The sequence below is a fragment of the Anomaloglossus baeobatrachus genome, chromosome 12, assembly GCF_048569485.1.
Source record: "Anomaloglossus baeobatrachus isolate aAnoBae1 chromosome 12, aAnoBae1.hap1, whole genome shotgun sequence".
In the NCBI taxonomy this organism is placed as follows: Eukaryota; Metazoa; Chordata; class Amphibia; order Anura; family Aromobatidae; genus Anomaloglossus; species Anomaloglossus baeobatrachus.
This window is the reverse complement of record NC_134364.1, coordinates 3,464,645-3,482,762: the sequence shown is the minus strand read 5'-3', so window position 1 is coordinate 3,482,762 and position 18,118 is coordinate 3,464,645. Positions and strand designations below refer to the sequence as shown.

At 50.4% G+C, this 18,118-nt stretch overlaps 1 protein-coding gene across 6 annotated transcripts in view; it reads right to left on the bottom strand.

The window, feature by feature from the left end:
• Positions 1–4,538: 4,538 nt before the first annotated feature.
• ADCK1 (aarF domain containing kinase 1) overlaps positions 4,539–18,118 on the bottom strand; it is a 59,265-nt gene continuing 45,685 nt past the window's right edge. The window contains exons 12-13 of one of the 6 annotated variants that reach the window (XM_075329502.1): positions 12,268–12,323; positions 4,539–4,798 (exon numbers count right to left, since the gene is read on the bottom strand). In XM_075329502.1, coding sequence (XP_075185617.1) covers positions 4,626–4,798; positions 12,268–12,323 — 229 coding nt within the window. In that variant the 3' untranslated portion in view covers positions 4,539–4,625. Of the gene's footprint in view, positions 4,799–12,267; positions 12,324–18,118 lie in introns of those variants that run through there. The other 5 variants (XM_075329507.1, XM_075329501.1, XM_075329508.1 and 2 more) reach the window with 5 other exon arrangements.

Here is an 18,118-nt window from a genome sequence, read left to right as displayed (position 1 = left end):
CTTGAGTCGGCTCAGGAGCTAATCCTTGCACCGCACCTTGTGGCTTATTCTCATGGGACTGGTGAGACCATATTACGTCTTTCATATTTATGTTGGTTGCTCAGTGGTTAGCATTGGGGCTTTGCAGCACAGGGGTGCTTGGCGTAATTCACACCACATCTGTAAGGAGTTTGTATGTTGTCACCATTTTATGTGAATTATCTCCGGGGTCTCCTTTGCCTCCCACAGTCCAGAGACTGATAGTGAGTTTATGTTGTGAGCCCCAATGGGGACAGTGATGGTGCGATGTAAGCAGGGCTGTGGAGTCGTATAAAATGGACAGACTCCTAAAATATATAATAAATTGGGAACAGCGATCCAATGCAAACAAAACAAGACCCAGCACTCAAATCACAATGTCGTGGGGAACAAATCTATTTAATGGTGGCTCAGTGCAGAATGTGCGGAGATTATTCCAGAAGAATTTGGGAAAGTTGCGAAACGTCCTATAAATGTCTGTTCTGTTCCTGATCTGAGGAGCTCGGCTTTTAGTGGAGATGAATCTGTGCTGCACCTCATCTCCAGGATAAAAGGAGAGAGGTCACCACTTACTACAGGGATGTATCACACACATCAGTCATGTACCGTGTAACCAGAGGTTTCCCTCCGCTCTCTATACAGACACATCTGCAGGGTTTCCCCTCCGCTCTCTATACAGACACATCTGCAGGCTTTTCCCTCCGCTCTCTATACAGACACATCTGCAGGCTTTTCCCTCCGCTCTCTATACAGACACAACTGCAGGATTTCCCCTCCACTCTCTATACAGACACATCTGCAGGTTTTTCCTCCGCTCTATACAGACACATCTGCAGGTTTTTCCCTCCGCTCTCTATACAGACTCATCTGCAGGTTTTTCCCCTCTACTCTCTATACAGACACATCTGCAGGGTTTCCCCTCCGCTCTCTATACAGACACAGCTGCAGGTTTTTCCCTCTGCTCTCTATACAGACACAACTGCAGGATTTCCCCTCCGCTCTCTATACAGACACATCAGCAGGTTTTTCCCCTCCACTCTCTATACAGACACATCTGCAGGTTATTCCCTCCGCTAACTATACAGACACATCTGCAGGATTTCCCCTCCGCTCTCTATACAGACATCTGCAGGGTTTCCCCTCCGCTCTCTATACAGACACAACTGCAGGATTTCCCCTCCGCTCTCTATACAGACACATCTGCAGGGTTTCCCCTCTGCTCTCTATACAGACACATCTGCAGGTTATTCCCTCCGCTCTCTATACAGACACATCTGTAGGTTTTTCCCTCCGCTCTCTATATAGATACATCTGCAGGTTTTTCCCCTCCACTCTCTATACAGACACATCTGCAGGTTTTTCCCTCTGCTCTCTATACAGACACATTTGCAGGTTTTCCCCTCCGCTCTCTATACAGACACATCTGCAGGTTATTCCCTCCGCTCTCTATACAGACACATCTGCAGGTTTTTCCCTCCGCTCTCTATACAGACACATCTGCAGGTTTCTCCCTCCGCTCTCTATACAGACACATCTGGAGGTTTTCCCTTCTGCTCTCTATACAGACACATCTGCAGGTTTTTCCATCCGCTCTCTATATAGACACATCTGCAGGTTTTTTCCTCCGCTCTATACACACATCTGCAGGTTTTTCCCTCCACTCTCTATACAGACACATCTGTAGGTTTTTCCCTCCGCTCTCAATATAGACACATCTGCAGGTTTTTCCCTTCAGCTCTCTATACAGACACATCTGCAGGTTTTTCCCTCCGCTGTCTATATAGACACATCTGCAGGTTTTTCCCTTTTTCTCTCTATACAGACACATCTGTAGGTTTTTCCCTCCGCTCTCTATATAGACACATCTGCAGGTTTTGCCCTTCTGCTCTCTTTACAGACACATCTGCAGGTTTTTCTCAGTATCTGACGTGAAATCACAATAAACCTTTCCCGTTTTAGGTCAATTAGTGACCCAAAACTATTTCTATTTGCCAAATGCTGAAAAGAGAAAAGGAGGGCGCTTCCTTGTGCAAACTTACAGATATTAGGAATTTTCCTCACCAGTATAAGAAGGATAATCTATCCAGGGAGGAAAGGTGGGCTATTAACTCCTTCTGGGGGAGGGGTGGTGCTGATGGATCGGGGGTGCGGTGCTGAAGAGGGGAAAAACAACTGAGTGGTGTTCGGTATTAAGAGGTCCTCAATTCTTCGGAAACTCCCTCCATTGCCAATGGTTTCTTTTTCCCTCCGGATGTCTCCTCGCGTTATTAATCCCCAGTTGGGATTGTATAATGTGGAGTATTACCTACCTGCTGATGGCCTCCTCCCAGCTCCGCAGAGGACGCTCATCCTCGACTCTAATATCTGTTTGTAGGGAGCATTTTCCGCCAATTGAGGGTCTGTGCAATGGGGACCAGATTCGCCCCACGTTCCGCTAGCCTGTACATGGGGTGCCGCCTCACATATTGCACAGTCCCCGCTGGCTAGGGGACATCTAGTCCTTTATCGCAGGTTTATAGATGACCTCGTCTTTATATGGTCGGGCTCTGAAAAAAGCGCTGACATTTTTATTAACTCCTAAAATAACAATAATTGGGGGTGTCTTTTACAACCACCATGTCAGAGAATCTATCCAGCTTTTGGATTTAAATATCAGATTGACAGATGCAGCTCTTATGGAAACATCCACCTTGTTTAAAAAGGTGGATGTGAATAGCTCTTTAGATTTTACTAGCCGCCATCCTCCGAAATGCATTAGGAATATTCCCTATGGCCAGTATTGGCGTATTAGAAAAAATTGTATGAGCTTTGATTCATTCAAAACTGAAGCTAGGGTATTACAGACCCGGTGTGCCAGTGAAGGTTACCCCAAAAGAAGTGTGTCTGATGCTTTCCGCAGAAGTAACCTACTAGACCAGGACAAATGCCTGGCAAGGACCGAAGAGAACAAGACATTGTCTTCCGAGTTTGGGGACATGAATACCGGTTTTGGGGTTGTCTGGTTACTACCTACAGCGACTCCCATCAGCAGATAAAAAACCTGATAAGCAGATACCGACATATTGTAAGGAGTGACTGAATAGTCTCAGGGATCCTACCCATAAAACCACGGCTTATATTTAGAAGAAGTAGAAACTTGAAGAATCTCATTGCCCCCAGTGATGTTACACACAAAGATAGCTCAGCAATCACAAGTAAGTGTGGTCAAATGAAATCAGTAGGCAGCTCTGGCTGTGGTCACCCCGATGTCGATGTTGTAAATCCTTAACGCAAGGTGTACGTACTTGCAAATCTAACATTACGGGTGAGGAGTTCCCAATCAAACAATATTTGAGTTGTAACTCAACCTTTGTAATCTATCTACTGGAATGTCCGTGTGGCTTGCAATATGTAGGCCGCACTACGCAAATGTTACATAATAGACTAAATAACCATCGGTATAATATTCGACATAGCACAATTACCCATAGCCTATCCAAACATTTTTTATTTGAACACGAAAAAAATAAGGACACCTTTAAAACGGTCATGATTGAGCAAATAACGGTAGATGATAGGGAAAGGTACTGGAAACTGGTGGAACGAGAATCCTTTTGGATTTTTAAACTGGCTACTCTCCATCCGGAGGGTCTAAATATCATGACTGAGTGGATTAAATGAGGCTGCAAGTTTTTATAATGCCTATTTAATTTTATAAGAAAAGACAGAGGGGACAAAAAAATCTTCTTGGGCTGTATAAAATATAAAATAATAATAATAATAATAATAATAATAATAATAATAATAATAAAAAAATAAATAAATAATTCAAGTCCTTATCATTGGTCCTGAGACCCGAGAAGATGGTCGGCTTACTTTCCAGTTTAAGAATTTTAATTTAGTCCTCTCCAAGTTTTAATATTAATAATTGGATAATGTCTATGCTCCTCTCCTCTTCTGTTGAACTGAAGGGTAATCAGAGGTTAAAATTATAATTGGGGTTTATATATTCTAGGTTATATACCTGTGTATTCTCAGTATATATATTTCATGAACAATAACTTTATAAATTAATATATAGATTATTTATTTATTTAGTCTAATTTTTATTGAATTTTACTGTATCTAATGGTTTTTTTTTATTTAATTTTATTTGTTTCCCCTAGATTCATTGTCCCCTTTTGGTTTATTGGTGGTTAACTACCAATTACTTGGGAATTAATTTGGGGTGGAATTTTTATTCATTGAATTGAAATTACTCTCTCTCTCTCTCATATATATATATATAATGTGTCCATATTATTGCTACATGAGGAAGGGGGAGGACATGCCCCTGAAACGCGTTGTGGCTTCAGAATAATAAATGTTTTCAGCATCTATAATATTCATATCCTCCTTTGATAGCGCGACCCAGCACCGTGAATTTTTATTCTTTTTGAACTCTATTTGCCAAATGCCACAAAAATGAGAGTGAATATTTTAATGTATTTTTATTACTTTCTGCAAAGACAAATGTTTCCATACACTAAGAGTACTGTGCCTTTAAACAATATAGCACAGCCCATATGATGAGGTCATGTCTTTGGAAGCTACCAGAGATGAACGTGCTTTGGTCAGACATGTGCAGATCAACCCAAGAACAAAAGCAAAAGACCTTGTGAAGATGCTGGTGGAAGCTGGTAACATTGTGTCATTATCCACAGTGAAGATGCTGGCGGAAGCTGGTAAGATTGTGTCATTATCCACAGTGAAGTGAGTCCTGTATCAACATGGGGTGAAAGGCCGCTCTGCCCGGAAGATACTCCAAAAGAAACAGAAAAAAACAGATTAATGTTTGGAAATGCAGACAGCAACAAAGGCCTTAAAATTTGGAGACGTCCTGTGTTCTGTAGAAACTAAAATTGAATTGTTTGTCCATAATGACCAATGTTATGTTTGATGGAAAAAGGGAGAAGCTTTGAAGCCTAAGCACACAGAGCACAGAGAACAATGTCAATGTTTTGGAGTGGCCATCACAAAACCCTGATCTCAATCATATTGAAAATGTATGGGCAATGCTGAAAAGGCCGGTGCGAGCGGCGACCTCCAAACATGGCTCAGCTCCACCAGATCTGTCAGGAGAAAGGGGCCAAATTTCACCAACTATTATAAGAAGCTTGTGGAAGGATCCAAAATGTTTCCCCCAAGTCACACCGTGTAAGGGCAACACCACCAAATACTAATGACCTGGAGGAACCTTCACTGTGCAGAAAGGAAGAAAAATGCTGGAAAATATTATCTCTCTTATTATTCTGGCATTTGGCAAATAGAAAGAATTTTGGTTCCTAATTGACTGAAAACGGGAGAAAAACTTGCAGATGTGTCTTTATAGAGAGCAGAGGGAAAACCTGCAGCTGTGTCTGCATAGAGAGCAGAGGGAAAACCTGCAGATGTGTCTGCATAGAGAGCAGAGGGAAAACCTGCAGATGTGTCTGCATAGAGAGCAGAGGGAAAACCTGCAGATGTGTCTGCAAAGAGAGAGGAGGGAAAAACCTTCATATGTGTCTGTATAGAGAGGAGGGAAAACCCTGTAAATATGTTTTTATAGAGAGGGAGGGAAAAACCTGCAGATGTGTCTGTATAGAGAGCGGAGGGGAAAACCTGCAGATGTGTCTGTATAGAGAGCGGAGGGGAAAACCTGCAGATGTGTCTGTATAGAGAGCGGAGGGGAAAACTTGCAGATGTGTCTTTATAGAGAGCAGAGGGAAAACCTGCAGATGTGTCTGTATAGAGAGCGGAGGGGAAAACCTGCAGATGTGTCTGTATAGAGAGCGGAGGGGAAAACCTGCAGATGTGTCTGTATAGAGAGCGGAGGGGAAAACTTGCAGATGTGTCTTTATAGAGAGCAGAGGGAAAAACCTGCAGATCTGTCTGTATAGAGAGCGGAGGGAAAAACCTGCAGATGTGTCTGTATAGAGAGCGGAGGGGAAAACCTGCAGATGTGTCTGTATAGAGAGTGGAGGGAAAAACCTGCAGATGTGTCTGTATAGAGAGCGGAGGGGAAAACTTGCAGATGTGTCTTTATAGAGAGCAGAAGGAAAAATCTGCAGATGTGTCTGTATAGAGAGCGGAGGGAAAAACCTGCAGATGTGTCTGTATAGAGAGCGGAGGGGAAAACCTGCAGATGTGTCTGCATAGAGAGCGGAGGGAAAAATCTGCAGATGTATCTGTATAGAGAGCGGAGGGGAAAACGTGCAGATGTGTCTTTATAGAGAGCGGAGGGAAAAACCTGCAGATGTGTCTGTATAGAGAGCGGAGGGAAAAACCTGCAGATGTGTCTGTATAGAGAGCGGAGGAGAAAACCTGCAGATGTGTCTGTATAGAGAGCGGAGGGAGAAACCTGCAGATGTGTCGGTACAGAGAGTGGAGGTAAACTTCTGGTTTCAGCTGTATGTAGCAGTCGGAGCTGGATGTTTGGTTACTGAGGCCACAGCCCTGGATGTAAGTCAGTACACTAAATGAACATAATGTCCGCATGTGAAGTAACACTGCTAGATTGCTTAAGCCAAGTCTAAAGGCCGCTTTACACGCTACGATTTATCTAGCGATCTCAGTAGCGACGTGACACGCCCAGATTGTAGTTACGATTTGCTGAGATCGCACATAGGTCGTTTATTAGCGGTCACTCGTAATGATCGCACAAGCGACGCAAAATCGTTCAGCGATATATTGTTTGACCAAGGCGGCCGTGTGGATGCTGTTCGTCGTTTGCGGGGTGTCACACGTACCAATATGTCTGCTGCGATCCAAACGACAAACAATATTTGGAAAATGAACGACGTGTTAGCGATCAGCGATTTTCAACCTATTTGCGATCGTTCAGAGTCACACGCAACGACGTCGCCAATGATGCCGGATGTGCGTCACGAAAACCGTGACCCCGCCGACATATCGTCAGATAAATCGTAGCGTGTAAAGGCCGCTTAAGAGCGTTCCAGGTGCCGACATATCGTCAGATAAATCGTAGCGTGTAAAGGCCGCTTAAGAGCGTTCCAGGTGCCGACATTACAAGCGTTTTCCAGGGTTGTAGTGGGGTAATGGTCATGACATCATACCTGGTAAGCTCAGTGCCATAGTCAGTGCGGAGTGTAGTGCCGGCAGAGCCGTGTGCTCTTCCCGTGACTTCAGGCTTCATACAGCCATTAGACATAGGCACAATGGTGGACCCTTGTCACTCCTCCGTGTAAGGCATCTTCCCTCGCAGCGACTGGGTCAAGGTTGGATAAATACACAGGGTTGATTATGGCCTCTTGGGTGAAACAACGAGAACTATTCATGTCCACTGGTAACTCAGACAATGCCCTGGTTACTATATATCAGCGGAGTAATAGGGAGAGGGACCGGACACCGCTGATCTCATGAGCTGCTGGAGTCCAACCGAATTCCATCCATGATTGTCACATTGCATCATCCACTCACATCTGTGTATGGCCTGTCCTGTGTGAACGTGCGCCTGACGTGGGACCTGTCCTGTGTGAACGTGCGCCTGACGTGGGACCTGTCCTGTGTGAATGTGCGCCTGACGTGGGACCTGTCCTGTGTGAACGTGCGCCTGACGTGGGACCTGTCCTGTGTGAACGTGCGCCTGACGTGGGACCTGTCCTGTGTGAACGTGCGCCTGACGTGGGACCTGTCCTGTGTGAACGTGCGCCTGACGTGGGACCTGTCCTGTGTGAACGTGCGCCTGACGTGGGACCTGTCCTGTGTGAACATGCGCCTGACGTGGGACCTGTCCTGTGTGAACGTGCGCCTGACGTGGGACCTGTCCTGTGTGAACGTGCGCCTGACGTGGGACCTGTCCTGTGTGAACGTGCGCCTGACGTGGGACCTGTCCTGTGTGAACGTGCGCCTGATGTGGGACCTGTCCTGTGTGAACGTGCGCCTGATGTGGGAACTGTCCTGTGTGAACGTGCGCCTGACGTGGGAACTGTCCTGTGTGAACGTGCGCCTGACGTGGGACCTGAGAAGCCCCTGGAATATCCACGGGCAATCATTCTGTGGGGTTTGGTCTTGTCATTATTAGATCTGTATTTCTTATTTTCTGATTCTCCTGACAAGATTGGGAGCTTCTTGGATAAAAAAAACCCAAATTGTAGGATAAAGGCCGCTTTACGCACTACGACATCGCTAATGCGCACTCGTTGGGGTCACGGATTTTGTGACGCACATCCGGCCACATTAGCGATGCCGTTGCGTGTGACACCTATGAGCGATTTTGCATCGTTGCAAAAACGTGCAAAATCGCTCATTGGTGACATGGGGGTCCATTCTCAAATCTCGTTACTGCAGCAGTAATGAAGTTGTTCCTCGTTCCTGCGACAGTACAGATCGCTCCGTGTGACACCGCAGGAACGAGGAAGCTCCCCTTACCTGCCTCCCGGCCGCTATGCGGAAGGAAGGAGGTGGGCGGGATGTTACGTCCCGCTCATCTCCGCCCCTCCGCTTCTATTGGGCGGCGGTTCAGTGATGTCGCACGGCCCGCCCCCTTAGAAAGGAGGCGGTTCGCCGGTCACAGTGACGTCGCCGGGCAGGTAAAGCTAAGTTCACACTTCTGTTGTTTTGCATCAGTCACATGCGTCGCTTGACGCATGTGACTGATGCGCTGTACAACGGATGACAACGGATGACAAAGAACAGAATTCTTTGTCGGATTCTGTTGTGTGCGGGAGGCGGAGTTCGGGGGGCGGAGATCGGGGTGGGTGGAGCCAAGCGGGGCCGTGGCATTGAGTACATCAGTGCCGCGGGGACTGCAGGCCAGGTGAGTGTAAGTGTGAGAGTGTGTGTGTATGTATATATGTATACACTAGAAGGTGGCCCGATTCTACGCATCGGGTATTCTAGAATTTACGTATTGTGTAGTTCATGTATGATTTTTGTTATATATATATATATATATATATATATATATATATATATATATATATAGAGAGAGATGTTGTTGTGTGTAGTTACCAAGTGTTTGTGTAGGCGCTGTACATGTTCTGGGTGTTGTCTGGGTGTGACGGGGGGTGAGAGCGGTGTTGTATGTGTGTTGCGTGTGTTGCGTTGTTTGTGGAGCGCTGTGTGTCTGTAGCGTTGTGTGTGTGTGTTGCGCGGTTTGTGTGTGTGTGGTGTGTTTTGGGGGGAGGTATGTTTTGTGCAATGTGTGTGTTGTGCGGTATGTGCGTATATTTGTGTGTGCCGCGGTGTTTGTGTGTTGGGTGTTGTGTGTGTGCAGCGTTGTCTGTGTGTGTGGGTGTCTGTGTAGGGCAGTTGTTTGTGGTTCCCAGTGTGTGTGTGGTGTGTTGTGCAGTGCGCGCGCGCGTGTGTGTGTGTGTGTGTGTGTGTGTGTGTGTGTGCATCAGCCTCTCTTCTCTCAGCCTACCTCTCCCAGCCTCCCTCCTCCCTCAGCATCAGCCTCCCTCTCCCAGCCTCCCCAAGCATCAGCCTCCACCAGCATCAGCCTCTCTCCTTCCAGCCTCCCCCAGCATCAGCCTCCGCCAGCATCAGCCTCTCTCCTTCCAGCCTCCTCCAGCATCAGCCTCCCTCTCCCAGCCTTCCCCAGGATCAGCCTCTCTCCTCCCAGTCTCCGTCCTCCCAGCCTTCCCCAGCATCAGCTTTCCCCTCCCAGCCTCCCTCAGCATCAGCCTTCCCCAGCATCAGCCTCTCTCCTCCCAGCCTCAGCCTCTGTCCTTCCAGCCTCCCCCAGCATCAGCCTCTCTCCTTCCAGCTTCCCTCAGCATCAGCCTCCCCTTCCCAGCCTTCCCCAGGATCAGCCTCTCTCCTCCCAGCCTCCTTCCTCCCAGCCTCCCCCTCCCAGCCTCCCTCAGCATCAGCCTTCCGCTCCCAGTCTCCCCCAGCATCAGCCTCCCCATGCATCAGCCTCCACCAGCATCAGCCTCTCTCCTTCCAGCCTCCCCCAGCATCAGCCTCCCCTTCCCAGCCTTCCCCAGGATCAGCCTCTCTCCTCCCAGCCTCCTTCCTCCCAGCCTCCCCCTCCCAGCCTCCCTCAGCATCAGCCTTCCGCTCCCAGTCTCCCCCAGCATCAGCCTCCCCAAGCATCAGCCTCCACCAGCATCAGCCTCTCTCCTTCCAGCCTCCCCCAGCATCAGCCTCTCTCCTTCCAGCCTCCCTCAGCATCAGCCTCCCGTTCCCAGCCTTCCCCAGGATCAGCCTCTCTCCTCCCAACCTCCTTCCTCCCAGCCTCCCTCAGCATCAGCCTTCCCCTCCCAGTCTCCCCCAGCATCAGCCTCCCCAAGCATCAGCCTCCACCAGCATTAGCCTCTCTCCTTCCAGCCTCCCCCAGCATCAGCCTCCCCAAGCATCAGCCTCCACCAGCATCAGCCTCCCTCGTCCCAGCCTCCCCCTCCCAGCCTCCCCCAGCATCAGCCTCTCTCCTCCCAGCCTTCCCCATGATCAGCCTCTCTGCTCCCAGCCTCCTCCAGCACGCCGTGCTCCTCTGCCGACACTCACACACCCGATCGCATCCACTCACACACACCCGATCGCATCCACTCACACACACCCGATCGCATCCACTCACACACACCCGATCGCATCCACTCACACACACCCGATCGCATACACTCACACACACAGACACAGACGATATCGCACATACGCGCTTATACTCACAACATCCGGGGATATCACATGCTTCTGGCCATGTGATCCTCCCGCAGGTCCTGGAAGCTCACAACAGCACAGTATCGCCGCCGAGAAGCAAGCGATATCCCAGGATGTTGTGAGTATGTGGATGCGATGTGATGTGTGAGGTGTGTGTGAGTGTGATCTGATTTGTGTGTGTATGTGTGTGTGTGTGTGCTGTTATGTGTGTGTATTTTCCGCCGTTGCAGGACCTTGATGTGTGGATGCGATGTGATGTGTGTGTGAGGTGTGTGTGAGAGTGAGTGTGAGCCGGTGTACACTGGTAACTATGATACACATCGGGTAACTAAGGGACCTTAGTTACCCGATGTGTATAATGGTTACCAGCGTTCACGGCCTCCGTCAAGATCCCAGCATCGCAAGGTTATGTGTGGCGCTGCTGGGATCCTGACGGAGCCGGTGTAGAAGCAAGCGATATCCCAGGATGTTGTGAGTGTGTGGATGTGATGTGTGAGGTGTGTGTGAGAGTGAGTGTGATCTGATGTGTGTGTGTGTGTACTCACCTGGGAGTCGGAGCTCCGTGTCAGTTGGGCCAGAGCGAGCGTGCATTGCGTGAGGGGGGCGGGGCCTGCAGAGAGCCGGGGCGAGAGGCCAATCCGTGTGGGGGGGCGGGGCCATGGCGAGCCCAGCGGCCAATCAGCTTTGTGTCACCGTAAGGACACAATTTCGGAGCATGACAGACAGACAGACAGACAGACAGATAGACAGACAGAGACAGACAGACAGACAGACAGAATAAGGCAATTATATATATAGATGCTGTGTGCGGGGGGCAGAGCGCGAGGGGGCGGAGTTCGGGGTGGGTGGACGTCAGTGCCGCGGGGACTGCAGGACAAGTGAGTGTGAGTGTGAGTGTGTATATACATGCTGAGTGCGGGAGGGGGCGGAGCCGAGCAGTGAAGTGTCTGGCTCCGTGCACAGCCAGGGTAAATATCGGGTAAAAGCAAAGCACTTTTTGCTTGGTTACCCGATATTTATCTTGGTTACCGGCATACACCGCTTAGCGCGGGCTCCCTGCACATGTAACCAGTGTAAATACCGGGTAACTAACCAAAGCGCGTTGCTTAGTAACCAGATGTTTATCCTGGTTACCTGTGCGGGGAGCTAGAGAGCGCATGCACAGCGAAATCCAACGGATTCCACTGCACAAAAAACGTTACAGGCTGCGTTGCTCCCGCCCGGCGGTCAGTCAAAAAACAACTGACCGCGACGCAGCGGATGCAACGCAGCATCATCAGTCACAATCCGTCGCCAATAGAAGTCTATGGGGAAAAACTGGAATCCTGCAAAATATTTTGCAGGATACCGTAATTCCTCAAGGCAACGGAATATGACTCATACAAAACAACGGAAGTGTGAACTTAGCCTAAGTATGTGTGACGGGTCTGGGCGATGCTGTGCGGCACGGCCAGCGATTTGCCCGTGTCGCGCAACAGATGGGGGCGTGTACCCAGACTAGCGATATCGGGACCGATATCGCAGTGTGTAAAGCCCGCTTAAGTCTTGTGTGTAAGGTGAGATTCACCACAGGTGCCGATGTCAGAGACAACAAAGGAGGCATGACCGAGGCCGGGCAATATTTACCTTCTGTTACAGGTGAGATGGATGTTCTCGCTGATTGCGTAGATTTCACTGTGTTCCTGTAGGAATACAAATGGTATGGTTTGTGTAGAGCTGTGGGAAATACTCCATTGTGGTGGCTTACAGCACATTCAGCAGCTTTCGCCTCCTTTGTGCCCCGGGCCCCTCTCCTCCTGCTGCAGATCTCAGGAGTTATCAGAGCGGCTGCAGGGGAGACCTGCTCAGTGACCCTCAGATTTAGGTCAGGAGCACACGCTGAGAACACTGCTGCACACGGAGGAGATGAGACCACGGGATTCGGGGCGACATCATGAGATCTCAGCTAAACACTGAGGAGACCACAGGATCCAGGCCAACCTTGTGAGAGAGCTCAGCTAAACACTGAGGAGACCACAGGGTCCAGGCCAACCTTGTGAGGAAGCTCAGATACACACAGTGAGGAGACCACAGGGTCCAGGCCAACCTTGTGAGAGAGCTCAGATACACACAGTGAGGAGACCACAGGGTCCAGGCCAACCTTGTGAGAGAGCTCAGCTAAACACTGAGGAGACCACAGGGTCCAGGCCAACCTTGTGAGGAAGCTCAGATACACACAGTGAGGAGACCACAGGGTCCAGGCCAACCTTGTGAGAGAGCTCAGATACACACAGTGAGGAGACCACAGGATCCAGGCCAACCTTGTGAGAGAGCTCAGCTAAACACTGAGGAGACCACAGGGTCCAGGCCAACCTTGTGAGAAAGCTCAGATACACACAGTGAGGAGACCACAGGGTCCAGGCCAACCTTGTGAGAGAGCTCAGATACACACAGTGAGGAGACCACAGGATCCAGGCCAACCTTGTGAGAGAGCTCAGATACACACAGTGAGGAGACCACAGGGTCCAGGCCAACCTTGTGAGAGAGCTCAGATACACACAGTGAGGAGACCACAGGATCCAGGCCAACCTTGTGAGAGAGCTCAGATACAAACAGTGAGGAGACCACAGGATCCAGGCCAACCTTGTGAGAGAGCTCAGATACACACAGTGAGGAGACCACAGGATCCAGGGCAACCTTGTGAGAGAGCTCAGATACACACAGTGAGGAGACCACAGGATCCAGGGCAACCTTGTGAGAGAGCTCGGATACACACAGTGAGGAGACCACAGGGTCCAGGCCAACCTTGTGAGAGAGCTCAGATACACACAGTGATGAAACCACAGGATCCAGGCCAACCTTGTGAGAGAGCTCGGATACACACACTGATGAAACCACAGGGTCCAGGCCAACCATGTGAGAGAGCTCAGATACACACAGTGAGGAGGCCACAGGATCCAGGCCAACCTTGTGAGAGAGCTCAGATACACACAGTGAGGAGACCACAGGATCCAGGGCAACCTTGTGAGAGAGCTCAGATACACACAGTGAGGAGACCACAGGATCCAGGGCAACCTTGTGAGAGAGCTCGGATACACACAGTGAGGAGACCACAGGGTCCAGGCCAACCTTGTGAGAGAGCTCAGATACACACAGTGATGAAACCACAGGATCCAGGCCAACCTTGTGAGAGAGCTCGGATACACACACTGATGAAACCACAGGGTCCAGGCCAACCATGTGAGAGAGCTCAGATACACACAGTGAGGAGGCCACAGGATCCAGGCCAACCTTGTGAGAGAGCTCAGATACACACAGTGAGGAGACCACAGGGTCCAGGCCAACCTTGTGAGAGAGCTCAGATACACACAGTGAGGAGACCACAGGATCCAGGCCAACCTTGTGAGAGAGCTCGGATACACACAGTGAGGAGACCACAGGATCCAGGCCAACCTTGTGAGAGAGCTCAGATACACACAGTGAGGAGACCACAGGATCCAGGGCGACCTCATGCGAGAGCTCTGATACACACACTGATGAAACCACAGGATCCAGGGCGACCTTGTGAGAGAGCTCGGATACACACAGTGAGGAGACCACAGGATCCCGGGCGACCTCATGCGAGAGCTCAGATACACACAGTGAGGAGACCACAGGATCCAGGCCAACCTTGTGAGAGAGCTCAGATACACACAGTGAGGAGACCACAGGATCCAGGCCAACCTTGTGAGAGAGCTCAGATACACACAGTGAGGAGACCACAGGATCCAGGCCAACCTTGTGAGAGAGCTCAGATACACACAGTGATGAAACCACAGGATCCAGGCCAACCTTGTGAGAGAGCTCGGATACACACACTGATGAAACCACAGGGTCCAGGCCAACCATGTGAGAGAGCTCAGATACACAAAGTGAGAAGGCCACAGGATCCAGGCCAACCTGGTGAGAGAGCTCAGATACACACAGTGAGAGGACCACAGGGTCCAGGCCAACCTTGTGAGAGAGCTCGGATACACACAGTGAGGAGACCACAGGGTCCAGGCCAACCTTGTGAGAGAGCTCAGATACACACAGTGAGGAGACCACAGGGTCCAGGCCAACCTTGTGAGAGAGCTCAGATACACACAGTGAGGAGACCACAGGATCCAGGGCGACCTCATGAGAAAGCTCACATACACACAGTGAGGAGACCACAGGATCCAGAGCAACCTTGTGAGAGAGCTCAGATACACACACTGATGAAACCACAGGGTCCAGGCCAACCTTGTGAGAGAGCTCAGATACACAGTGATGAAACCACAGGGTCCAGGCCAACCTTGTGAGAGCTCAGATACACACAGTGAGGAGACCACAGGATCCAGGCCAACCTTGTGAGAGAGCTCAGCTAAACACTGAGGAGACCACAGGGTCCAGGCCAACCTTGTGAGGAAGCTCAGATACACACAGTGAGGAGACCACAGGGTCCAGGCCAACCTTGTGAGAGAGCTCAGATACACACAGTGAGGAGACCACAGGATCCAGGGCAACCTTGTGAGAGAGCTCAGATACACACAGTGAGGAGACCACAGGATCCAGGGCAACCTTGTGAGAGAGCTCAGATACACACAGTGAGGAGACCACAGGATCCAGGCCAACCTTGTGAGAGAGCTCAGATACACACAGTGATGAAACCACAGGATCCAGGGCAACCTTGTGAGAGAGCTCAGATACACACAGTGAGGAGACCACAGGATCCAGGGCAACCTTGTGAGAGAGCTCAGATACACACAGTGAGGAGACCACAGGATCCAGGGCAACCTTGCGAGAGAGCTCAGATACACACAGTGAGGAGACCACAGGATCCAGGCCAACCTTGTGAGAGAGCTCAGATACACACAGTGATGAAACCACAGGATCCAGGGCAACCGTGTGAGAGAGCTCAGATACACACAGTGAGGAGACCACAGGATCCAGGCCAACCTTGTGAGAGAGCTCAGATACACACAATGAGGAGACCACAGGATCCAGGCCAACCTTGTGAGAGAGCTCAGATACACACAATGAGGAGACCACGGGATCCAGGCCAACCTTGTGTAGAGCTCAGATACACACAATGAGGAGACCACAGGATCTAGGGCAACCTTGTGAGAGCTCAGATACACACAGTGAGGAGACCATAGGATCCCGGGCGACCTCATGCGAGAGCTCAGATACACACACTGATGAGACCACAGGATCCAGGCCAACCTTGTGAGAGAGCTCAGATACACACAGTGAGGAGACCACGGGATTCAAGGCGACATCATGAGATCTCAGCTAAACACTGAGGAGACCACAGGGTCCAGGCCAACCTTGTGAGAGAGCTCAGATACACACAGTGAGGAGACCACAGGGTCCAGGCCAACCTTGTGAGAGAGCTCAGATACACACAGTGAGGAGACCACAGGATCCAGGGCAACCTCATGAGAGAGCTCAGATACACACAGTGAGGAGACCATAGGATCCCGGGCGACCTCATGAGAAAGCTCAGATACACACACTAATGAGACTACTGGGTCCAGGGCGACCTCATGAGAAAGGTGAGATACACACACTAATGAGACTACTGGGTCCAGGGCGACCTCATGCGAGAGCTCAGATACACACAGTGAGGAGACCACAGGATCCAGGCCAACCATGTGAGAGCTCAGATACACACAGTGAGGAGACCATAGGATCCCGGGCGACCTCATGAGAAAGGTGAGATACACACAGTGATGAGACCACAGGATCCAGGGCGACCTCATGAGAGAGCTCAGATACACACACTAATGAGACCACGGGATTCAGGGCGACATCATGAGATCTCAGCTAAACACTTAGGAGACCACAGGAGCCAGGCCAACCTTGTGAGAGAGCTCAGATACACACACTGATGAGACCACAGGATGCAGGGCGACCTCATCAGAGAGCTCAGATACACACACTGATGAGACCACAGGATCCAGGGCGACCTCATCAGAGAGCTCAGATACACACACTGATGAGACCACAGGATCCCGGGCGACCTCATGAGAGAGCTCAGATACACACACTGATGAGACCACAGGATCCAGGGCAACCTCATGAGAGAGCTCAGATACACACACTGATGAGACCACAGGATCCAGGGCGACCTCATCAGAGAGCTCAGATACACACACTGATGAGACTACAGGATCCAGGGCGACCTCATGAGAGAGCTCAGATACACACACTGATGAGACCACAGGATCCAGGGCGACCTCATGAGAAAGCTCAGATACACACACTGATGAGACCACAGGATCCAGGGCGACCTCATCAGAGAGCTCAGATACACACAGTGAGGAGACCACAGGATCCAGGGCAACCTCATGAGAGAGCTCAGATACACACACTGATGAGACCACAGGATCCAGGGCGACCTCATGAGAAAGCTCAGATACACACAGTGAGGAGACCACAGGATCCCGGGCGACCTCATGAGAAAGCTCAGATACACACACTGATGAGACTACAGGATCCAGGGCGACCTCATGAGAGAGCTCAGATACACACAGTGAGGAGACCACAGGATCCCGGGCGACCTCATGAGAAAGCTCAGATACACACACTGATGAGACCACAGGATCCAGGGCGACCTCATCAGAGAGCTCAGATACACACACTGATGAGACTACAGGATCCAGGGCGACCTCATGAGAGAGCTCAGATACACACACTGATGAGACTACAGGATCCAGAGCAACCTCTTGAGAAAGCTCAGATACACACAGTGATGAGACCACAGGATCCAGGGCAACCTCATGAGAGAGCTCAGATACACACAGTGAGGAGACCACAGGATCCAGGGCGACCTCATGAGAGAGCTCAGATACACACAGTGAGGAGACCACAGGATCCAGGGCAACCTCATGAGAGAGCTCAGATACACACACTGATGAGACCACAGGATCCAGGGCAACCTCATGAGAGAGCTCAGATACACACAGTGATGAGATCACAGGATCCAGGGCGACCTCATGAGAAAGCTCAGATACACACACTGATGAGACCACAGGATCCCGGGCGACCTCATGAGAAAGCTCAGATACACACACTGATGAGACCACAGGATCCAGGGCGACCTCATGAGAGAGCTCAGATACACACACTGAGGAGACCACAGGATCCCGGGCGACCTCATGAAAGAGCTCAGATACACACAGTGAGGAGACCACAGGATCCAGGGCGACCTCATCAGAGAGCTCAGATACACACAGTGAGGAGACCACAGGATCCAGGGCAACCTCATGAGAGAGCTCAGATACATACAGTGAGGAGACCACAGGATCCCGGGCGACCTCATGAGAGAGCTCAGATACACACACTGATGAGACCACAGGATCCCGGGCGACCTCATGAGAAAGCTCAGATACACACACTGATGAGACCACAGGATCCAGGGCGACCTCATGAGAGAGCTCAGATACACACAGTGATGAGACCACAGGATCCAGGGCGACCTCATCAGAGAGCT